This window comes from Theobroma umbraticum, unplaced genomic scaffold (genome assembly GCF_002168275.2).
Source record: "Theobroma umbraticum cultivar Fairchild unplaced genomic scaffold, ASM216827v3 scaffold_95.0, whole genome shotgun sequence".
NCBI classification, from domain to species: domain Eukaryota; kingdom Viridiplantae; phylum Streptophyta; class Magnoliopsida; order Malvales; family Malvaceae; genus Theobroma; species Theobroma umbraticum.
Window position 1 is genome coordinate 5,127,374 of NW_018397257.1, and position 21,351 is coordinate 5,148,724.

At 33.5% G+C, this 21,351-nt stretch overlaps 4 protein-coding genes across 4 annotated transcripts; 2 read left to right on the top strand and 2 right to left on the bottom strand.

Annotated features, from left to right (window-relative positions):
• Positions 1 to 8,316: 8,316 nt before the first annotated feature.
• SIR (sulfite reductase) lies at positions 8,317 to 13,256 on the top strand. The gene is made up of 8 exons (XM_021423528.2): positions 8,317 to 8,667; positions 9,158 to 9,943; positions 10,041 to 10,337; positions 10,547 to 10,744; positions 11,822 to 11,956; positions 12,256 to 12,372; positions 12,458 to 12,616; positions 12,784 to 13,256. Exons 1-8 carry the CDS (start codon positions 8,497 to 8,499, stop codon positions 12,988 to 12,990), a joined length of 2,070 nt encoding a protein of 689 aa, XP_021279203.1. The 5' UTR covers positions 8,317 to 8,496; the 3' UTR covers positions 12,991 to 13,256.
• A 728-nt stretch (positions 13,257 to 13,984) lies between these two features.
• Positions 13,985 to 14,889, bottom strand: LOC110412326 (Photosystem II 5 kD protein). Its single transcript, XM_021422859.2, has one exon. The coding sequence runs from the start codon at positions 14,436 to 14,438 to the stop codon at positions 14,115 to 14,117; it is 324 nt and encodes a 107-aa protein (XP_021278534.1). The 5' UTR covers positions 14,439 to 14,889; the 3' UTR covers positions 13,985 to 14,114.
• A 371-nt stretch (positions 14,890 to 15,260) lies between these two features.
• LOC110412325 (uncharacterized) lies at positions 15,261 to 17,588 on the bottom strand. Its single transcript, XM_021422858.2, has 2 exons — positions 16,854 to 17,588; positions 15,261 to 15,634 (listed from the first exon to the last, which is right to left on the bottom strand). The coding sequence occupies exons 1-2, from the start codon at positions 17,499 to 17,501 to the stop codon at positions 15,476 to 15,478; spliced, it is 807 nt and encodes a 268-aa protein (XP_021278533.1). The 5' UTR covers positions 17,502 to 17,588; the 3' UTR covers positions 15,261 to 15,475.
• Positions 17,589 to 18,521: 933 nt separating this feature from the next.
• LOC110412958 (uncharacterized) lies at positions 18,522 to 20,846 on the top strand. The gene is made up of 2 exons (XM_021423623.1): positions 18,522 to 19,245; positions 20,378 to 20,846. Exons 1-2 carry the CDS (start codon positions 18,598 to 18,600, stop codon positions 20,534 to 20,536), a joined length of 807 nt encoding a protein of 268 aa, XP_021279298.1. The 5' UTR covers positions 18,522 to 18,597; the 3' UTR covers positions 20,537 to 20,846.
• Positions 20,847 to 21,351: the final 505 nt, after the last annotated feature.

Here is a 21,351-nt window from a genome sequence, read left to right on the forward strand (position 1 = left end):
CGGATTCAATCTTTGTACCTATATTCTGTAATGTTGATTTATCCTAATCTTTCAGAATATTTTATAAAGTTATAAAAGTTAGTTTTCGATTGAATCAAATTCAATCCTTTTACTTATATTCTGTAACATTCATTTTACCTAGTCTTCCAAAATATTTTATAAAGTTATAAAAATTAGTCTTTGATTGAAATAAATTCAATCCTTTTACCTATATTCTGTAACAATCATTTTATCTGATTTTTTAGAATGTTTTATAACGTTATCTTTTTACTTATATTTTATAACGTTCATTTTACCTAATCTTTTAGAATATTTTATAAAGTTATAAAAATTACTCTTTAATTGAATCAAATTTAATCCTTTTACTTGTATTCTGTAACATTCATTACTCTTTGATTGAATCAAATTCAATCCTTTTACTTATATTTTGTAACGTTCATTTTGCTTTGTTTTCTAGAATATTTTATAACATTATTTTTATAATGTGACAGAATATTTTATCTTGATTTTCTCTTGATTCTCTTAGTCACTCATTTTTATAAATTCCAGCCTTGCTATTATCTCTTCTTTACTTCCCTCACCTTATTTTGCTGGATTCTTTTTTGTTATTAGTTTTTTTGTTGTTATTAATATTTCTGATATTTTGTGTAAACTAATCAAAAAGAGTCTATTGAATCCTGGAGGATAATTGTTACATTCTTTTTGCATCGAGTTTCGTATTTTCAAAAAGAAAAAATTATCAGACGTTACAACAATCTTAGCCTCAAACTTTTTTTCATTTTCATTTGTTTTATTATTTTTTCATTTGTTTATCAATTGTTACAACAATCTTAAGGATAATATTCAAATTGATGAAAGAAGTAGTTGGCCTTTGCCTTCACGGAAATATAAAGGAGAATGCATGGGTGAAAAGGCTACATAAACTCAATCAAGTTGTGCTTTCTAGACTTAAATTAATTTATTTGATTTAAGTCCATGTTTAATTTGACATGTCACAATAATGCAATGAATTTTGCATGTACTCCATGGCTTGTTGACAAGTTTAAGTTAAAGATAAAATTTTAGTGACAATTTAGCACCGGGTCTTATTGTATGTTTGCCGTCTTATAGTCTTATATGAGTCGTATTGAATTATAAGTCTTAGTGTTAAATTTTTATGATGTGATCGTATTGATTCTAGTTCTAATGATAACAAAGCCTCGAAATTAAGATAAAATTTACCATTATCTTTGTCATCATGCATATGAGATTCTTAATTTTCTTCGCACTATATTTTTTCTTGTTGAAACTAATGTTGTTGCCTAGCTCCACCTTGGGTAGGTGAAGCATTCACTAGTTAGATATTTGAATATTCAACTTCTTCAATGATTGAAAACAAAAATTAACTTTTTCTTGGATTAAAGAATGACAAAACTATTTTAATTTTGCAAAATATTAAGCTTTTCCTTTTCATCATAGAGAAAAGTATAATTTGCTTAATTTTGAGCTATCTAAAGTAAATTTTGTATAATAGTATTAATGTAAATCTTTTAAATTATATAAGTGTCAGCTGTGTAACTTAGAGGTTACAACCATTTTGGTTTTTCAAAATAAAAAAGGATTGGAATAAAATAAGGGCATGCTTGGTTGGGAGGAATGAAATACTCATTTCTCCCCTATTCTCATTCCTTAGATAAAATTGCATTGGGTTAAAAGGATTGGGTTCAAAGGAATAGTCATTCCAAGAGAGGCTTGAATAGCCAAGGCTTGTTATGAATAAGAAAAGAATTTGATTAGACAAATATATATTTTTTATAATTTAAAAATTATTTTATAAAATAATATTAAACTTATTTTTTTTCTCTCTTCTTCAATCTTCTCTCTAAAGCACACAAACATAAAATTTTTTACTTCATTTTCAAAACAAAAAGGGAATTGAAAATATTTAAATATTATCTAATATATTAATATTATTTAACCATAATAAATATTATAAAGAATATTATTTAATATTATTATATGTAATAAAGAATATTATTCAGAATTATTTAAATTTAATGAAGAATATATTTTGTCTTTTAATTTTAAATATTATTAAATTATAATAAAAATGTGTTTGTATTTTGGTGAAAATATTATTTAATTATAGTAAAAGGTATTTTGATTTTATTACTTAGAATATTTTTATCTTTTAACAAAATAAATTCTTTAATTTTAATAAAAGGTATTTTCATCATTTACCACTTATTCCTTAATTATTTCTAAAACTATTCCTGTCAATCAATCATTGGAATAAATTATAATAATAATTTTTATTTCATTCTATTCCTATGAACTAAACTATATAAAACTTATTCCTCCCTTATTCTATTCTTACAGAACAATGATTTTATTTCTCTTCTATTCTGTCTGTGAACCAAACGTATCCTAAATGTAGTTTCTTGGGAAAGTGAACTAACTCATTTTGCAGAATGAATATTTAGTTTTCTAACTTGATGAAATTGTATATCCACATATAAAAAAAAAAACATGCAACTAGGCATTACGTATTATACAATGAGCATTGGTAGACTTTATGTCTAACCTTCAATACTAGTAATTATTTTATAATTCTTTTACACTTACTTCCTTGTCTAAGGTAAGGAATGTGATAGAGACATGTTTGTGCGTTTTTTCATTCATAGGGATCTAATTGGGGTAACAATGATTAGATACTAGTAAATAGTTTTTTTTTTCTTTGGACTCAATATTTCTCTTGTGGTTGTCAACATGAAATTTTGATTTTAACTTGCATGTTTTAGTAAATGCATGAAATGTGATTTCGAAAATATGCAATTGTTGAGTGTTCTATGCTGATCCGTATGTGAATTCTTTATGTGTGGATTGTGTATAGATTAAAAATATGCTTCAAATGTTATGTTTATTATATTTATATACTTAACTATTATATTAGTATGTAATTGCATGGAAACAAGTGTCAATTTTAAAAAAAAAAAATAAGCCTTGTTTGATGAGTCATTATGATTGAAATGTGATGTTAAATATATTGATGTATGGCTGAAAATATGATCGTGAACATGCTTGAAATTGATAATTTGGTTATGTTTGATAATGGTGACTAGTAGAGCTGTCAATATGGGCTGGCCCGATTCAGCCCGGCCCCAACCCTTGTGGGCTAAAAAAATATGGGTTGGGCCGGGCCAACTCATTTTGTATATGGACCATTAAAACCTCAACCCAACCCACCCCTTGTTAGCTCATGAGTTGGGTTGGGTCAGTCCATTTTTATTTTTTTTAAAAAAAATTAATTTAATTTTTATAATTTTACTTGATAATTTTTTTATTAATAAAATTGTTCTATGATTTAATTCATAAATTGAATAATAAAAACATGTTACCAATAATTAAATTACACCAAATATAAAAAAATAAATAAATTACATAATAAAATTTAAATCCTTAACACAAACTACTATCTCATAAACATAAGTATATAACCAAATAATAAAAATTTCAAGACTCATTTATATCCTCCTCAATCTTCATTCTCAAGTAAAACATTTAAATCTTGTTTAGACAGCAATGATGTCTCAAGGTTTGAATTATTATCAATTTATCATCTAATATTCATTACCATAAAAGAAAAAGAGATAATAAGTTTTAATTTAAATTAAAATTTTTAATTTGACAAGTGAAGATTAAAGACATTGAAATATATAAAAAACAATACAATTGGTAACTAAATTATTGATTTTTCATAATTAAATATATAAATTATTAAATTAATAAAAATTATTTTTTGACGCAATGGGGCTGGCCCATTTAGGCCCGGTTCAAATATGGGCAAAAAATTTTCAACCCAACTCACCTCATATTTAATAAAAAATGAGCCGACCCCATTTTGACAGGTCTAGTGACTAATATCTAGTAAAGTATGGCATGTAAGTCGAATTGGTTGAAAATTGTGAATGATTAATTAGAATAAATATGTCCTTGTAAGTATGGATTATTAACTGATTTTGAGGTTATGAGCATGCATGAAGTCAAAGGAAAATAAGATATGACCATGTCACTTAAGATTGGATGCAACATTGTAATGGTAAAACTAGCTAGGTAAGAATGATATGTGGATCTTGGATGGTGGAATCATAGTGCTGGTCATGTAATCCATAAATTGAATATATGTTTATATATTCCTCTAGATATGATATGATATATGATGGATTATGGTTATGTATGATATTGTTTTACGTTTGGTTTTGATATAAAAGATTTAGGAGAAACCAATATTATTTTGGATCCTAAGATCATAAGATATGATAGTGGCTTAATACTAACACAAGAGTATTATGTTGAGAGGCTAAATTTGGGTATTATCAATGTTACACCTATGAGTACTTCTTATGATGGTAATACCCAATTAAAGAAAATTAGCGGTGATAACGTGGTTTAGCCTGTGTATACTTATATTATTAGGAATCTGATGCATTTGATAAATTATACTTGACTTGATATAGTTTATGTAATGTGTAGACTGAACAGATATACATAAAGTCCCAATTGAGATCTTTAGACTGCCTTGGGCAGAGTAATGAAATTTTTGAGAGATACCATAAACAATAGTATTTTATATAATGAATTTCTCACTGTATTAGAAGGGTATAATGATGTTCACAAGATCTCAGATTCAAATGAGATAAAATCCACACGTAGTTATGTATTCATCCTTGGTGGAGGTGTTATTATTTGGAAATCAAATAAACAAACAATAATAGGTAAATCTACCATAGAATTAGAATTTGTTGCTTTACAGTTGGCTGACAATGAGGCTGAGTGATTAAGAAACCTCGTAACTGATATTTCATTGGAAATGAAACCAACACCTTCTGTGTCTATGCATTATGATTACCAAGCGCCAATAGCCATTGTAAAGAATAAAACTTTCAATGGTAAAAATAAACACATTCATTTGAGACATGATGTAAGTAAAGCAGCTACTTTGAGATAGAATTTTGTTCATTAATTATGTGAAGTCAAAGCTGAATTTGGCCAATCCTTTGACTAAATCCCTAACAAGAAAATTAATTAATGATATATTGAGGCAAATAAGACTTAAGTTAATTGAGAAAATCAATAAATAATGGTAACTTAATCTATGTGAATGGAGATCCCATGAATTAGGTTCACATGGATAAATTCAAGCTATTTGTTGATAAATTAATATACTATTAAAATTATTGTCTCTCTCATAGTGTGTGAATAGTGTAAAACTGCAATACAAGAGAGGTTCAGTTAAACTCTTAATGAATTTCATATCCCTTATGGGTAATGTATTAAAATATAATATACACTTGATGGAATCACTCTATATAAATGTGGAGTGGGGCTGTTCTTATGAGAATTGTAGCAAATTCTCTAAAGTACTTATGAATAACCAGGCATGCATATAGCTTATTCATGCAAAACTGCATTGAATAGCAGAAATTGTGGAGGTGTAATTGTTTGATGAAAATCATATTTCATGTAAAGAATTTTAATTCATATAAATTATAAATTTTATTAAAATTCTGTGATTTATGTTCTATTCTTTCTAGGCCTGGTTTATAGCTCAAAAAACACCAATCTTGATGCATTACACTCGAGTGAGATTAAGACCCAGTCAAAACTTACTATCATGAAACCTAATGAAATATGTGAGAAATTGTTAGAAAAATAGTGATATTTTATAAGGCTTCAATCTCACATTGCCTAAGTACCAAAAATATTAAGTCTTTTATATAAGTAAACCCATTATGAGCTTGTTATAAGCAAAAAAAGAAATTAGTCTCGCATGTACACGAAATTGGACCAAACCTTGAGAAAGTGTGGATTTCCCCCCGTGCACAAGTGTGCATGTGGGCTAAGCTCAAGAGATATTTTGTACCTTAGTAGTTTTATTGGTCTTTTAGAATATTTTGTAACGTTCATTTTAACTAATCTTTCAAAATATTTTATAACTTTATTTTTATAATATTATAAAATATTTTATCTTGATTCTCTCATCGCTCCTACTCTATAAATACCAATATTCACATTCATTCTCAACACACCTTAATTCTCACATTTTCTCTGCTTAGCTTTCTTGTCATCCTTTTCTCTACTTCCCTTACTTCCTTAATTTGATGGGTTCTTTCTTATTATTAATTTTTCTCTTGTTCCTAGTATCTTGCTAATTTGTCAAACTAATTAAGAAGAATTTGTTGAATCTTGAAGGATAACCGCTATAGTTCTTTTACACCAAATTTCGTACTTCATAAGAACGAAAATTATCTTTAAAAATAGTGAAATCACGTTTTAAATTTTTTCTAGTTTCACTTGTTTTATTATTTTTTCATTTGTTTACCGGATATTACAAAACTATTATCATTCTTGATTACGGTGTTGTTAATTATATTACAAATAAACTTAATTTTTTTAATATTTAAGTGTCATTAAAGAATTGATTAAGATTTAATATTCATATAGTATTTATGGTATCAAATTCTTTTTATATTTTTAATGAAACGGAGGCCATAGATTATTAGCCAGGAATGTTTGTACTGTATAAATTCTTTCTACATTTATTTAGTATATCTATTTTGTACTCTTTAAACTTATTTATTTTATCATGTCCTATGGAATAAATTTAATTTCAATGAGCAGGTCGAGCTTGAGCTTGACCTTAGATCATGAATACAATACTTTTACATGTAACATATGCGTCCACTTCTGATTACAATTTATATTATCATTAATTTGTTCATTTATTGTTATGTTTTATTATTTTTAAGTAAAATTTTGTTTTAATACCGTTGATATTTTATTATTTGTATTAGATATAAACTATTTAAGTAACGTACTGTATTTTTTTTGAAGCAAACTCTTTGGCTTAATGTTTACATTTTTTTAAAAAAAATACTTTTTATGAGTTCCAATTCTATAATTTTCAAATTATCATCAATTTATAATCAATCCAAAACTTGATCCTAAAGTTTAATTATTTGATGGGAGTAAATGGATAAGTGGTTAGGATTACATGTCAAAATCTCATATTTTTAATTAAAAAATATATTTAATTAGTAAAAAAAAAGTCTTATTTATAAATTTAAGACACATCTCAATTTTTTTAACCTAAAATCTATAATATTCTTCTTCACCCAATTATATAACATTTTCATTATATTTACTTCTTCACTCATAAATAAAAAGGATCCATCTCAATCGAATTATCTCGATCTTGATATCTTACATAAACAATTACATTTCAATAAAGAGCTAAGTTTGATTCTAATATAATTTATTATGAACTTAAATTTTTAATTAAAAAAATGTGATTAAGACGAAGAAAAACTTCCATGCAAAAATTCAATACGTAAATTGTTTCTTTATGACGTGATCCATGTCGTGGAAACCTTCCTAAAATATTAATCTAAAGCAATTAGAGCATGAATCATAAAAGAACGGTAGCAGCGTAAAATGGGTCCAAATCTGTTGACGGAGGGAGTTCCGGAAAAGACCTTGCTCGCCATCAACGGTCAGAGGTTGATTGGTTTTATGCGGTCAGGTCAGCAACGCAAATTTCTATATGGGCCTTTCTTTCTGCTGCCCAATAAACAATTGCCATAATAAAGGCAACTTGACTTTCCCAACATAGCCGTCCAACTTTTGTTACCCATTTTTTACATCCCCTCCGCAGCCATTCCCTGTTACCAACCTTGCAATGGGTAAACGTAATTCCGTCCAAGTTCAATGTACGACAACAATCCAAATTTACTTTCGTATCTTTGTCCACTACTCTTCACGCGCTTTCTTATGCCATTTTCGTTACGCGTTATTTCTTGTGTACGTATTCAATCTAATGTATTCCAACCTGAAGCTTAAGACTATATTTCTTATACTCAAATTTGGATAAAAAAAATATAATACAACTACTCAAAATAAACTCTTTTATATTAATTCAAATAAAAAAAAGAATTTGTTGGATTTAAACTGAAAATTACTTTTAAAACTCAAATAAAATTTTTAATAAAAAGATCATGTTAGTATTTAATTCATGGTTAAGATAGTAATAATGGTTCGTAGTATTTTTTAATTTATATATTATTAAGAAATATTAAAAATTTTAATTTTAATTTTAACTTAATTTAACCAATGCCAACTATCCACAACATGATGTCCCGTGGAAAATTGCGCGTGGGCCTGTTATTAAAGTCCAGGTTCCCGCAAAAAAAGGTCCCGTGTCAGGCACGTGATGGCGCACCTTAGCCAAAATAGCGCCGGTTAGCACACACTCTCTTCTCTCTCTCTTTTTTTTTTTTTTTTAATTTTCTGCTGTTCATCACACTTCACACAAATAAAATCCATTTCTCCATCAAACGCTCTGCTTTCTTCTTCGCTGTCGCTCCACCCCTGCCTTGTTCTAGTCCTGCGTTCAAAAAGAAGGTTGAAAAACCCTAGTTGAAAAAAAGAGAGGTTAGTATTTGGCTTTCGTTTGAAGCCATGGCGACGTCGTTTGGAACTGCCGCGAGTTCCGTGATATCGAACGATCCGAAGATTCGAGTGCAGAGCTTTAGAGGGTTGAAGTCTTCGCATTCGCTCGCTTTGACGAGGAATCTTCGCGTGTTTCCGGCTCAATTCTCCAGTCCTTCTCTTATTAGAGCTGTATCCACGGTCGGTTTTACTTTTCCCCTCTCTTTTCAGAAAGTTTTTTAATTTCATTTTGAATGTTTATTGTTGTTTGGGAGATAAGAAAGTGTTAGAAATTTTTAAACTTTGCGTGACTTATATGCGTTTTCACTTTCTTTTCTCTCAGCTTTTTCTTAATAAAAAAGATTCCTTTTTTTCTAAAAAAAATCAGAAATTACATTCCATTGTTTATGGCTTTATTCTCTCTCCAGATTCTAGCTTCAAATGATCAATTGAGACTTTTTTTTTCCTTTTTCTTTCTCTTTCAATTTTAATTATTTGAATGCGTATCATATTTTCCGTCTTAAAGAAAAAAGAAAAAAAATGATGCATGTTTTCCTCAGTGAAATGAGATTCGGTTAATGTATATATTTATGCTGAAATAATTTTAGTATTTTTTGTCTTTTCTAACCTAAAATGCCAAAATTTTTGTTTAAATTGTTTCTTTCAAGTAACTTGTTGAAACCCTTTGCAGCCAGTGAAGCCTGAGACTACTACGACAGAGACAAAGCGAAGTAAAGTTGAAATATTCAAAGAACAAAGCAATTTCATTAGATACCCTCTTAATGAGGAGATATTGACGGATACACCCAATATCAACGAGGCTGCAACACAATTAATTAAGTTCCATGGAAGTTATCAACAGTATAATAGAGATGAGCGCGGTACAAGGTCTTATTCATTCATGCTTCGAACTAAAAACCCTGGTGGGAAAGTCCCGAACCAACTCTACTTGACCATGGATGATCTTGCTGACCAGTTTGGTATCGGAACACTTCGTTTGACAACAAGACAAACGTTTCAGCTCCATGGTGTTTTGAAGAAGAACCTCAAGACCGTAATGAGCACGATTATTAAAAACATGGGTTCGACTCTTGGTGCGTGTGGGGATCTCAATAGGAACGTGCTTGCTCCTGCTGCCCCTTTCTTGACCAAAGGGTACCTGTTTGCACAGGAAACTGCTGACAACATTGCGGCGCTGTTAACTCCTCAGTCGGGCTTTTATTATGATGTGTGGGTTGATGGGGAGAGATTCTTGACATCTGAACCTCCAGAAGTAGTGAAGGCCAGGAATGATAATTCTCATGGAACGAATTTCCCTGATTCACCTGAGCCAATATATGGAACTCAGTTCTTGCCGAGGAAGTTTAAGATTGCTGTTACTGTGCCAACTGATAACTCGGTGGATATTCTCACAAATGATATTGGGGTTGTGGTAGTTTCTGATGAAAATGGGGAGCCTCAGGGTTTCAACATATATGTAAGACTACCACATGACTGAAGAAATATATCTTTTGCCCTTTTTCTTACATACTTTTATACTTAAAAGCATCTATTTATTGTAATTGCTGGTGCAGGTTGGTGGTGGCATGGGAAGAACACACAGGCTGGAGGCCACTTTCCCACGATTGGCAGAACCACTGGGTTATGTGCCAAAGGAGGACATTTTGTATGCTATTAAAGCCATTGTTGCTACACAACGAGATCATGGCAGAAGAGATGACCGTAAATATAGTAGAATGAAATATTTGATCAGCTCCTGGGGGATTGAAAAGTTTAGAAGTGTTGTTGAGCAATATTATGGAAAGAAATTTGAGCCTTTCCTTGAGTTGCCTGAGTGGGAATTTAAGAGTTACTTGGGATGGCATGAGCAGGTTTGTGTTTTTAATTTGGAGATATCATGTATATTGTCTTTGGTTTGAGCCCATGGTTGTTAACTCTCGAATTGTCTAATTAGTCATTTTCTTGTAATCTTGGGATTTTATGCTTGGATCAGATTGTTTTCAACTCAGACATGATCCTTAGCCTATAATCCAGTTCGACCTTCTTGGTCACTTTTCTGACTGGTTAAGAATTTTGGCAGGGTGATGGTGCTTTATTTTGCGGGCTCCATGTAGATAATGGTCGTGTTGGAGGTAAAATGAAGAAGACATTGAGGGAAGTAATAGAGAAGTATAATTTAAATGTCCGAATAACCCCAAACCAAAACATTATTTTGTGTGACATTTGTCGTGCATGGAGGCGTCCAATTACTACAGTTCTTGCTCAGGCTGGCCTGCTGGTAAGATATTCGTGTCTTGCTGTAATTACATATCTTTTCTGAACCTGATGTCTACCATGTCTGCAAAAGTTTTAGCGTTGAGCATCTTAATCAAATTGTTAAGAATATCTACCCTACCTATTTTGTTAAGGGTGGTTGCCAATATGACATATGATTCAGATTATTTTAAGAATTAGTTACTGGCATGGGTAGTGTACTTGAAAATTACATTATTTTGTGGCATGTTAGTAGCTAGACAAGTTGGTCGGATTATATGGAATCACTAGAACCAGTTATGCCACTGGATTGTATAGAATACCACCAAAAAGATTGGACAGAAATTATGAATCTGCAGTTTGTATATTTTTCAGTTTCTTTTTCCCTTTCAAGTTAAGAAACTTAAAGGTGGATCAAGTAGGATGCTGGCTGAGTAGAAGTCATAGCCATAGTAAGAGTGCGATGACAGCTTAAATTTCTAAGTAAATATGGGAATATTAGCATCTTGTGAGTGCCTGCTATCAGTTAGTTATAATGTGTTGAACATATTTGTTTGACCTAAGGATAACGTTCTTATATGATCAGTAGCTTATTGCTAAATCATTGCTAAACAATTAGGTGCATGTAAGAGTAAGATCACTTTAACCCTCAAAAGTAAAGCTAAAAGGACATTATTCATTATTATCTCTAAACTTTAGTTACAAAACCACAATGCAGGATTGGATTTATCAAACAAAATCCTAATATTTAAGATGTCTGTTCAGGTTGCCTAATTATATCAATTGCTCAAGAAATTCTCATTTTGTGTGAAACACGGGATTCACCTAGTTAAACCATGGAATGATGGCTTTGTAGTCTGTTAATAACTTTTTCAGGAACTTGCTATCGATGTAGTTTGCACTTTGGAATTAATATTTAGGTTGTTTTTCCTTTTTTATTTTTATATTTTCCTTGATTTGTCATAATGTTATAAGGTTAGTTAAGAAGTGTTTCCTTTGCTTCTCAATCTTCATCCCAGAATTTGCTTACCTTACTCTCTTTTATTATGTTATATTTTACTTTAAATTAGATGAACAGCTGACTAGTTCTTGCTGTGAACAGCATCCTAGATATGTGGATCCCCTGAACTTGACTGCTATGGCATGCCCAGCTTTCCCACTTTGCCCATTGGCAATAACTGAAGCTGAACGTGGCATACCTGACATCCTCAAGCGGGTCCGAGCTGTCTTTGAGAAGGTATGTTTACCACATATATGGGCCCTTATCCACCAACAAGACTGGTCTAACACCTACATTAGCATGACAGTCGGCTAAATTCTCACCTCCTTTGCAAGTTGAAATATAACTTCTTCATGATGGTTTTGATGATGTACTGTGCACGGCCTTTATTTTATTTTCAAATTTTTACTGTCACTTCTGTGTGTGAATTTTTGTAGTCTGGTCAATTGTGCAAATTCTCCTACATATCTATTAGCTGAATTCATTTAAATAGGGTTTGGAACGCTAATAAACAGATAAGGACTGCCTAATTTCAGGTTGGTCTCAAGTACAATGAATCTGTAGTGGTAAGAATAACTGGCTGCCCCAATGGTTGTGCTAGACCATACATGGCTGAGCTTGGACTGGTTGGTGATGGTCCCAACAGCTATCAGGTAGTTCAGTCATTCGCTTTGATACCTTTTTATCTTAACGATTTAGTAGGATAACGTGGTGATTCTGCTTTCATGTTAAAAATAGATTTGGCTCGGAGGGACACCCAATCAAACCCAATTAGCGAGAAGTTTTATGAATAAAGTCAAGGTTCAGGACCTTGAAAAAGTTTTTGAACCTTTGTTCTACTACTGGAAACGAAAAAGACAACCCAAAGAATCATTTGGCGACTTCACAACCCGCATGGTAAGTACTCGAACAACTAGCATGTTTCCATTCTTATTCTCTTTGGGCAGTAGTGGGGAAATAATCTAGTAGTATCTAAATTTTTATCTGCATTCCTCTGAAAAAATCTTTTATGAGGAATTGAACTCATGGTCCAGCAACTGATGAGGATGTTGATTTGTCTCTAGGGATTTGAAAAACTTCAAGAGCTGGTGGACAAATGGGAAGGTCCAGAGAAAGCACCAGCAAGGTATAACCTGAAGCTTTTTGCTGATAAGGAGACATATGAAGCCATGGACGAGCTTGCAAAGCTGCAGAGCAAGAGTGCTCATCAGCTAGCAATAGAAGTCATTCGCAATTTTGTTGCTGCCCAGCAAAATGGGAAAAGTGAATGAGTCATTTGAGATATTGCTGCTGCTGCTGCTGCATTGCCTACTGAACAAATTGTAGGTGTCTCTTCTGGATTTATTACAATTCGGTAACATCTGGAATGGATAGAGTTTTGGTTTTTTGAAATCATTTTGGTTTCAAGTTTTGCAATTGTTTCAGCTTTATACAGGATCTGGGTTCTCTATTCTCTCCTATTGTGTTGAGTTGTTAGGTAATGTAGTGTTCATCCTATTTACTTTAATAAAAATTATAATCCCCAGTATTCTAGTTATAGATATTTGTTATTGAGATTTGATGGTCTAAACCTCGCCAATGGATTATCAATTGGTTTTAGAGAATCGAGACGCCTTTGAAGTCAGTCTCATGAATTATAAATATTAAAATTTATTTGACTGAAATTTCCACATAAGTCCTCGAGATTTGCTTGTAATTTACATTCAAGGACCCAATGTTGGTAACGTCGTTGACTGAATGGTTATAGTTACTAAAATAGCCTACTTGAGGGGCGAAAGTATCATAACTTGTTCATAAAGTTACCAAGAAACTCACGCGTTACTATCATCAAAAATAAATAAAAAAGAAGCAAATTATTACCAAAACTGAAGTCTGTTTCAATTAAGAAACCCCACAAAGAAGCAGACAGTAGTTTTGAGGAAGTGGGTTGCTCATATTTGGATTGTTGTGCCCACAGCAGTGATTAAGGTTTAAGAGTAGTCATCAAGGTTATCCTAAATCCAAATAATATAAACAAATGTCCCAATACTACATGCATGGCTGCCTCTATTTTCATTTGGCAGTGATTGACCACATTTCCGAATTCCAAATCATTGACTTTGTAAATTATTACTAATTAAATCTTAACCTGGAGCTAGAGTTTCTTCCCGATCTCTAAGTATGGGCTCGGATTGATGGTTCTTCACATTCTTTGACATATTAATTCCAACCCAATGTAGTTGAAGTTTAAGCTAGAAATATTATATATTATATAGATTAGACTCATGACTAACTGGTGAACATGTGTACAAGGAGAAGAAGAGAAACATAACAAGGATTCTCCAATAAAAAGATGCAAGCTTTTACATGAATCTCAATTAAAATCAACATTAAATCTTAGAAAAACATCAGATGCTCACTTGTGACACACACGAGCTGTAGGCATCGTCACACAAATAGGAGCATACTTTTTCTTAGCTTCTGGTGTCCCAGCCTTTGGCTCTCCCGCACCCATGGCAACGTTTGCAATGGAGCAAGCAGCAGCAGCTGCGGCTGCAAAAACCAGCTCCCTCCTCCCATTGTTGCTCTCTTGCTTCAGTTCCATGCTCCCCTTCTCTCCTTCAGCAGCTCCTGAGGCCTTAGCCACAATCACCCCTCTGCGGGCAGTTGTCGAAGGAAGTCTGGTCAAAGTTGAGCTGGAGCTCGGCAGGAGAGAAGCTGTCATGCTCATTGAAGCCATGTCTGCAGCAGGGGTACTCTGCTATTTTCTGCAAGTTTCTGTTTCACAATTGATTCAGAAAGCTGGAATTGATTATTATTATTGGTTAGACGTGGAAATGGCATGAGAAGGGCATGCTGTTAGTAACCCATCATCCATTTCCTTATCCGGAGAAATGCTGGGACGAATGGGTCGTTGCCACGTGTGGGTTTATCTTGGCCAAAGGCTGTGTTTAAGCCAACTCTTGCGTTGTAGTGGATGCCCAAGCCTCTATTGCTTTTGTTGATTTTGTCTTACCCTCAGTGACAAATTGTGAAGCTCGCACGAGTTTGATTGAACGTTCCGGTTCCTCTACAGGTTTCATAGCAAATTTTGAGAAAACGTTAAATTGTAACTTTAAACAAAACAAAATACGCATATATCCAAGAATATACGCTATATAGTTAAAAATAGCACCCTATAACTTGAATCAACAAGGGTGACAAGCGAAACAGATGGTGATAGAGCAGCGAAGTCTTTCACCTAATGTAAGCCTCTAAAACATCAAACTAAACCAAAACCATGCGTCAATTTCTTTTATTCTTCAGATACCCTGTTAAGTAAAAATTTCCTTAGGGAGCTACTGAACATCTCAGCCCTACATCAATGAACATAAGCACCATACGCAACTGGCATGCAGTTAGGCAACCACAGGTCTAACGCCTGCATGCCCCACAAGATTGGGCTTCTTTTCTTTCATTTTTGTTCTAATCTTTAAGATCAACAATCTTATCTATTTCTTGATTAATTGATCTCATGACAAATTCCTCGCTAGTATAATGCACAAATGCACAAGCCAACACATAAGAATAAAAACTTTAAAACTCATGTAACCATAAGCTTATACAGAATCCAGATTGAAGCAAAACAAAACTTAAGTTGCTGAACAAGTACTGAATTTCTGATGACAACCAAATAAGCAAAACAGTAATCATTGCAATTGTCATAGCGGACAAAAAGAACTTCATATTACTATCCTAGGCACTAAAGCCATGACTTATCAATAACTCATATCACCATCATACATCCACCCTCTCTGCATCTTCAAGTACAAGAGGCTTCACAGGCTTTCCCAACAGATCTGTATACTCCTGGAAAGGAGACCTTGTGAAGCGTGTCTCTTTCCAGAAATCAGGTGTCAAGAAACCATAAGTTTTCAGAAGACACTCAAAGGTGGCCTGCAATTGACATTTCCAAGAGCAAAAGATGATCAGCTATAAGGAATTGCTCCTTTAAAACAAATCATACAGCAAATAAACAGCTCTAACACAAAAGCATGTTAATTTTTCAATAATCAAGAACAAATGATTTCAAGAATAAGAGGTTGGCACAATACGTAATAGTCACAAACATATATAAAAAAAAAACCCACACTTCCATCAAATACAGAGGTGGCATGTCACCAACGAATACAAAATCTACAAGTACATCTTCACCCAGTCAAAACACTAGACAAAGATATAGGCAGCATATAGCATGAAAATGTCAAACATCCCAGATTTAACAGATAGGTGGTAGAGAATATTGGTTGTCATTGAAATCAAGGTGGCAATATTAATTAAAACAGAAAAACTGAAATACATCTAAAACCATCAACTTTGATCATGACACAAGTAGAATACATTGTAATACCTTCAACACAACTCCATTAGAATCACAGAAAGCTAAATTCAGGACAAAAGGTCATTTTTTACAAACATTGACATGTATCCATGTCCACATACAAAAACAATTATTGAACATTTATACCACCAGAGAAACAAAAGTCTTCCAGAATTAAAATATTCAAGTCACACAAGATCCACAAAATTCCCAATACATCAATTACGGATTTCTGTCATACCAAAAGAAGCCTTAAGCAATTCATTACAATCACAGGGAGGCAAATTCAAGACAATAACACCACAACTGAAGCATAATAATTAATCATGAAATATGCTTCTATTAAATCAGTATCAAAATGTCATGGAAAAAACGACACCCACAAAACACCCAACTACTTATCAATAATCCATTTCCCAAATTTAAAAGGAACGTAACAGTATCCGGGAATTCATCAGCACAATCAACAAGATTTATATCCAAATAATGAAGCACATCCAGCTACATGTCAATAGCCTACATCCCAAGTGTAATGCAAATAACTTCAAGCATACAATAACTCATTAAAAAAAGCAAACAAACCTAATACTTAACAAAAAATCATCATTTCAATGATCAACATAGAAGGATTAGGCTTTTCACAAAAAAAAACATAGAAGGATTAGGAAAGTAAAAAAAAAAAATTACCTGCGCAAGTAACCATCCATTTCCAAATGGAGCTAAACAAATCCAAAGCCAATCTTATATAGCAACAAAACCAAACGAGTAAAAATTTCTATTAAAAAAAGCCAATACCTTGACAAAGTTACCAAGAGTCTTAGTCGAACCCCTGGATGAAGTAAAAACATCCTCAATCCCAGCAAACTGAAGCACCTTCTTGGGCACCCTAGCAGCCACAATCCCCGCACCTCTGGGAGCCGGGACCATCCTAACAGTAACGGACCCACATTTCCCAGTAACCTTGCACGGTACTGTGTGAGGTTTCCCGATCTTATTACCCCAATAGCCTCTCCTCACCGGTATCACAGACAACTTAGCTAATATAATAGCCCCTCTTATAGCCGTCGCAACTTCTTTGCTACACTTCACTCCCAATCCCACGTGTCCATTTCCATCGCCAACAACGACGAAAGCCTTAAAACGCGTGCGCTGACCGGCACGTGTTTGTTTCTGGACAGGAGTGATCTTCATGACCTCGTCTTTTAGGGAAGGGCCAACGAGTTGGTCGACGATTTGGTACTCTTTGATGGGGAGAGAGTGGAGGTAGATTTGCTCCAGGGATGTGATTTTGCCTGCTTTGACTAAACGGCCGAGTTTTGTCACGGGTACCCATTTCTCTTCTTCGTCCTTGCGGCCGCGGCGCCTGCCTCTAGGACCACGGTCGGATCTGCCGCCGAAGCCACGCCTGAAGGCGCCGCGTTCTCCTCCGCCTCTTTCTGCCATTTTTTGTTAGGGTTTGAGAAATGGAGAGAGTACCAGTGAGAGGGAGTCTTCCTGACGGAGAAGGGAGTAGAAAAGAAGAGCGGCTAAGGTTAGGGCTTTATATGCGGGAGTCGGATTGAAAGTTAGGGTTTTGCGGGGTTAGGTTTATAGATGGGAAGAATTGTGTATAGGCTATGCTATATGGTATGGTGCATCGACAATTTAAAAAAAAAAAGAGTTAAGTAAAAATATCACAAGAAAAAAGCATGGGTTTATATGCTAATATTACACATTCACCATTTGCAATGCTAAAATAGCTTAATTAGTATTTTATTAATTTATTAAATCAAATACTCCAATGTTAACTTTAAAATTTTACATATCCCACAAAATGTATTAATTTAATATAAATAAATAAAAAATATTCGAGTAAATGATATTTTTGCCATAATTTCATAAAATTACTTATTTTAAATTATTATTTGATGCATATAATTTTTTTATTATACAATAGAAGATAATACTTTAAATTATTATCTAATTTACTCTTATGATTTTATAGTATTCCAAAGAATTGAAAGAAAATAGTCAATAATGTTCTGTTGAGAGAAAAAAAATGATAGTGAATAAAAGAGATTTAGAAAAAGAAAGAAGCAAGGAAAACATAAAATGAGTTTCACATTAAAATGTTTTGCTCCTTTTATTATTTCATATTTTCTTAGAAAACTTTTGCTTTAAAAGAAATATTATTTTCAGAAGCTAAGTCCTGGGCAGCTTGGCCCATTAAGCCAAAGTAGAAGAAGGCAGGTAAAGTCCATTTGCAAGGGTTTTGGGTTATAGTTTGGATCCCTTGGTACTTGGTAAATGGCAGTGATATGAGGTCAAAAGTCAATTTGGGCTCCCATGCAAAGAGCCTCCGTGATAGTAGTAAGGTTAGTCTTAAGAGGCAGTGGGTTTAACTTAAAAGCCCATTTGGAAATATCCAATCCTTGACCCTTCCCCCACAAAAGAAACCCTAAACTTCCCCTCGAACATATAAAACCCTAGCCCTCGCCACTCCCATTCTCTCATCTCATCTCTAACCCAAAAGCCCTTTCTCTTTTACGCCCCAAACAATATGGCAGAGAGAGGCGGAGGAGAACGCGGCGCTTTCAGGCGTGGATTCGGCGGCAGATCCGACCGTGGCCCAAGAGGCAGACGCCGCGGCCGCAAAGACGAAGAAGAGAAGTGGGTGCCGGTTACAAAGCTCGGCCGTTTAGTCAAAGCCGGAAAAATTACATCTCTCGAACAAATATACCTCCACTCTCTCCCCATCAAAGAGTACCAAATCGTCGACCAGCTGGTTGGCCCCTCGCTGAAAGACGAGGTCATGAAGATCACTCCGGTCCAGAAACAGACAAGGGCCGGCCAGCGCACGCGCTTCAAGGCCTTCGTCGTCGTTGGCGATGGAAATGGACACGTGGGATTGGGAGTGAAGTGTAGCAAAGAAGTGGCTACGGCTATAAGAGGGGCTATTATATTAGCTAAGTTGTCTGTGATACCGGTGAGGAGAGGCTATTGGGGTAATAAGATCGGGAAACCTCACACGGTACCGTGCAAGGTTACTGGGAAATGTGGGTCCGTTACTGTTAGGATGGTCCCGGCTCCTAGAGGTGCGGGGATTGTGGCTGCTAGGGTGCCCAAGAAGGTGCTTCAGTTTGCTGGTATTGAAGATGTTTTTACTTCCTCTAGGGGTTCTACTAAGACTCTTGGTAACTTTGTCAAGGTATTTACTGTTCGTTAGAATTATTTGTTGGGTTTTGTTATTTAAGACTGGTTGCGGATTTGCTTAGATCTATTTGGAAACTGGTTGTTTAATAAGTATGTTAATGTTTTAGTTTCCAAACTTTGGGATTGTTTGCTCTTTGCTTGTTTGATGTGATTTATTGAAGCATAGTTGATTTGTTTGAAATAGATTGTTGATCTGAGCTGTTAACATGAATGAAGAGGAATCAAGTGGATAGAAATTGTGATTTCTATTAAGTGGTTACCGATGCATTATGGTTCTTCTCATGTTTTGAATTTTACTTATTCATGATTTTATGTATACATTTTAGTATCATGATATTGGTTTTTAGTACTGGTTTGATGAAAGTATATTTTTATTCTGTATAAATATTGTTTGACTGTGCTACTCTTGGCTTCAATTTGCCTCTTATTGATCCGGTTGGAGTAATTGAATTTATGATTCTTTTTTCTTGGGTTTTATCAAAGGTATTTTTGAGGGTAGTAAATTAATTTAGTAGGTAAGATGTTATTAGCTGGATTTTAATTCTTTAAGTAGTATATCATTCTTATATTTTTAGTTTAAAAATAATATAGTTTATGAATTATAGCCAGTGGAAGGTATGGTTTTGATGTGGATAACACTACTTGTCCACATGGACACAATTGATGTTCTGTGATGGTGGTTTTGGTTTTTTGGATTAGCCATTATTCCATCCTTGACAACAATGCTAGGCTAATATTTCCAACCACACTAATAAACTTGGGATGCTTTACGGTTTGGTGATTTATGCTTTTATTATGTTTGCTTAGTGTTTTGGCTTGATGCAAACTGTGTTATGTGTTTGTTAAGAACTCACCTAAACATATGCTTGTAGATTTTATACTCTTTGGGTGACAGGGCAACTATGTAGTTGGTGTTGAATTTGTGGATTTTTTTTTTGTGCTATCCCTATGATATTATTGCATATTGTCGCGTACTAATGCCTGAAAATAGTTGTTATTGGTTATTGGTAAATTAGTGTGCTTTCATGCTAGATAGCTGATTTATTTGCTTGTATGATTTTTAGAGATGGTTATTCAGTTAGTGTTGATATCTGATTATTGTTTTATTATTGCAAATGTAAATGCAGGCTACCTTTGAGTGTCTTCTGAAAACATACGGATTCTTGACTCCTGATTTCTGGAAAGAGACTCGTTTCACAAGGTCTCCATTCCAGGAGTACACTGATCTGTTGGGAAAGGCAGTGAAGCCCCTTGTACTTGAAGATGTGGAGAGGGTGGATGTATGATGCAGAGATGAAAGAGAGATATCATTAAGAGGACACTTTAATGCTTAGGGTGTAGTAAATGAGGTTCTTTTTATGTTGGTAAGAGGACGGTATCTTCAACTTTTTGCTTGTATGGGTTTGTCATGAGATATTCAGTACTTGTTCTGAAGTTTTGTTTTTCTTTATAGGATTGTGGTTTCATGAGTTTCTTCAAAGTCTTTTACTTTTATGTGCTGCTTGTGAATTCATGCATTCATGCATTATGCCAGCTTGCTGGATTGAATTTATGATTAAATGGTGGGATAATTTCACCTGTGCTATTTCGATTTCATTCTGGTCTAATTGTTTTATTTGGATTTTGTCGTTTCAAAATTGTATTTTATTTGCGTTTGGTTTTTTGTTAAAATAGAGGTAATGTTTATGATGTAACATGAATGAATAAAATAATGTAACGGAAAGATTGAAATGAAATAATTCAAAGAGTAATAAGTCAAGATGATGAGATGTTAGGGAACAGTACAAGGATGATACTTACAGACAGTAATTGAAATGTTGTTAACATGATTTCTCTGTTAAGCCCATACGAAGAAAACCAACATGGGGCTTGAGATGTAAGGCTGTGGTGGTATTCCTATTCACAACACCAATATTGGGCATTCTTAGGTGATTCAGGTTCTAATATTTTTCTTTTCAAATTCACAAAAATAAAGTAAGTACATCACTAATTATGATTGCATAAGTTTATACTACAAAGCATACATACTAATACTGCTACATGTTTTGAATTTGATATTTTATATTTTATTAACTCTTATTATGTGTCAATTATGCAGTAT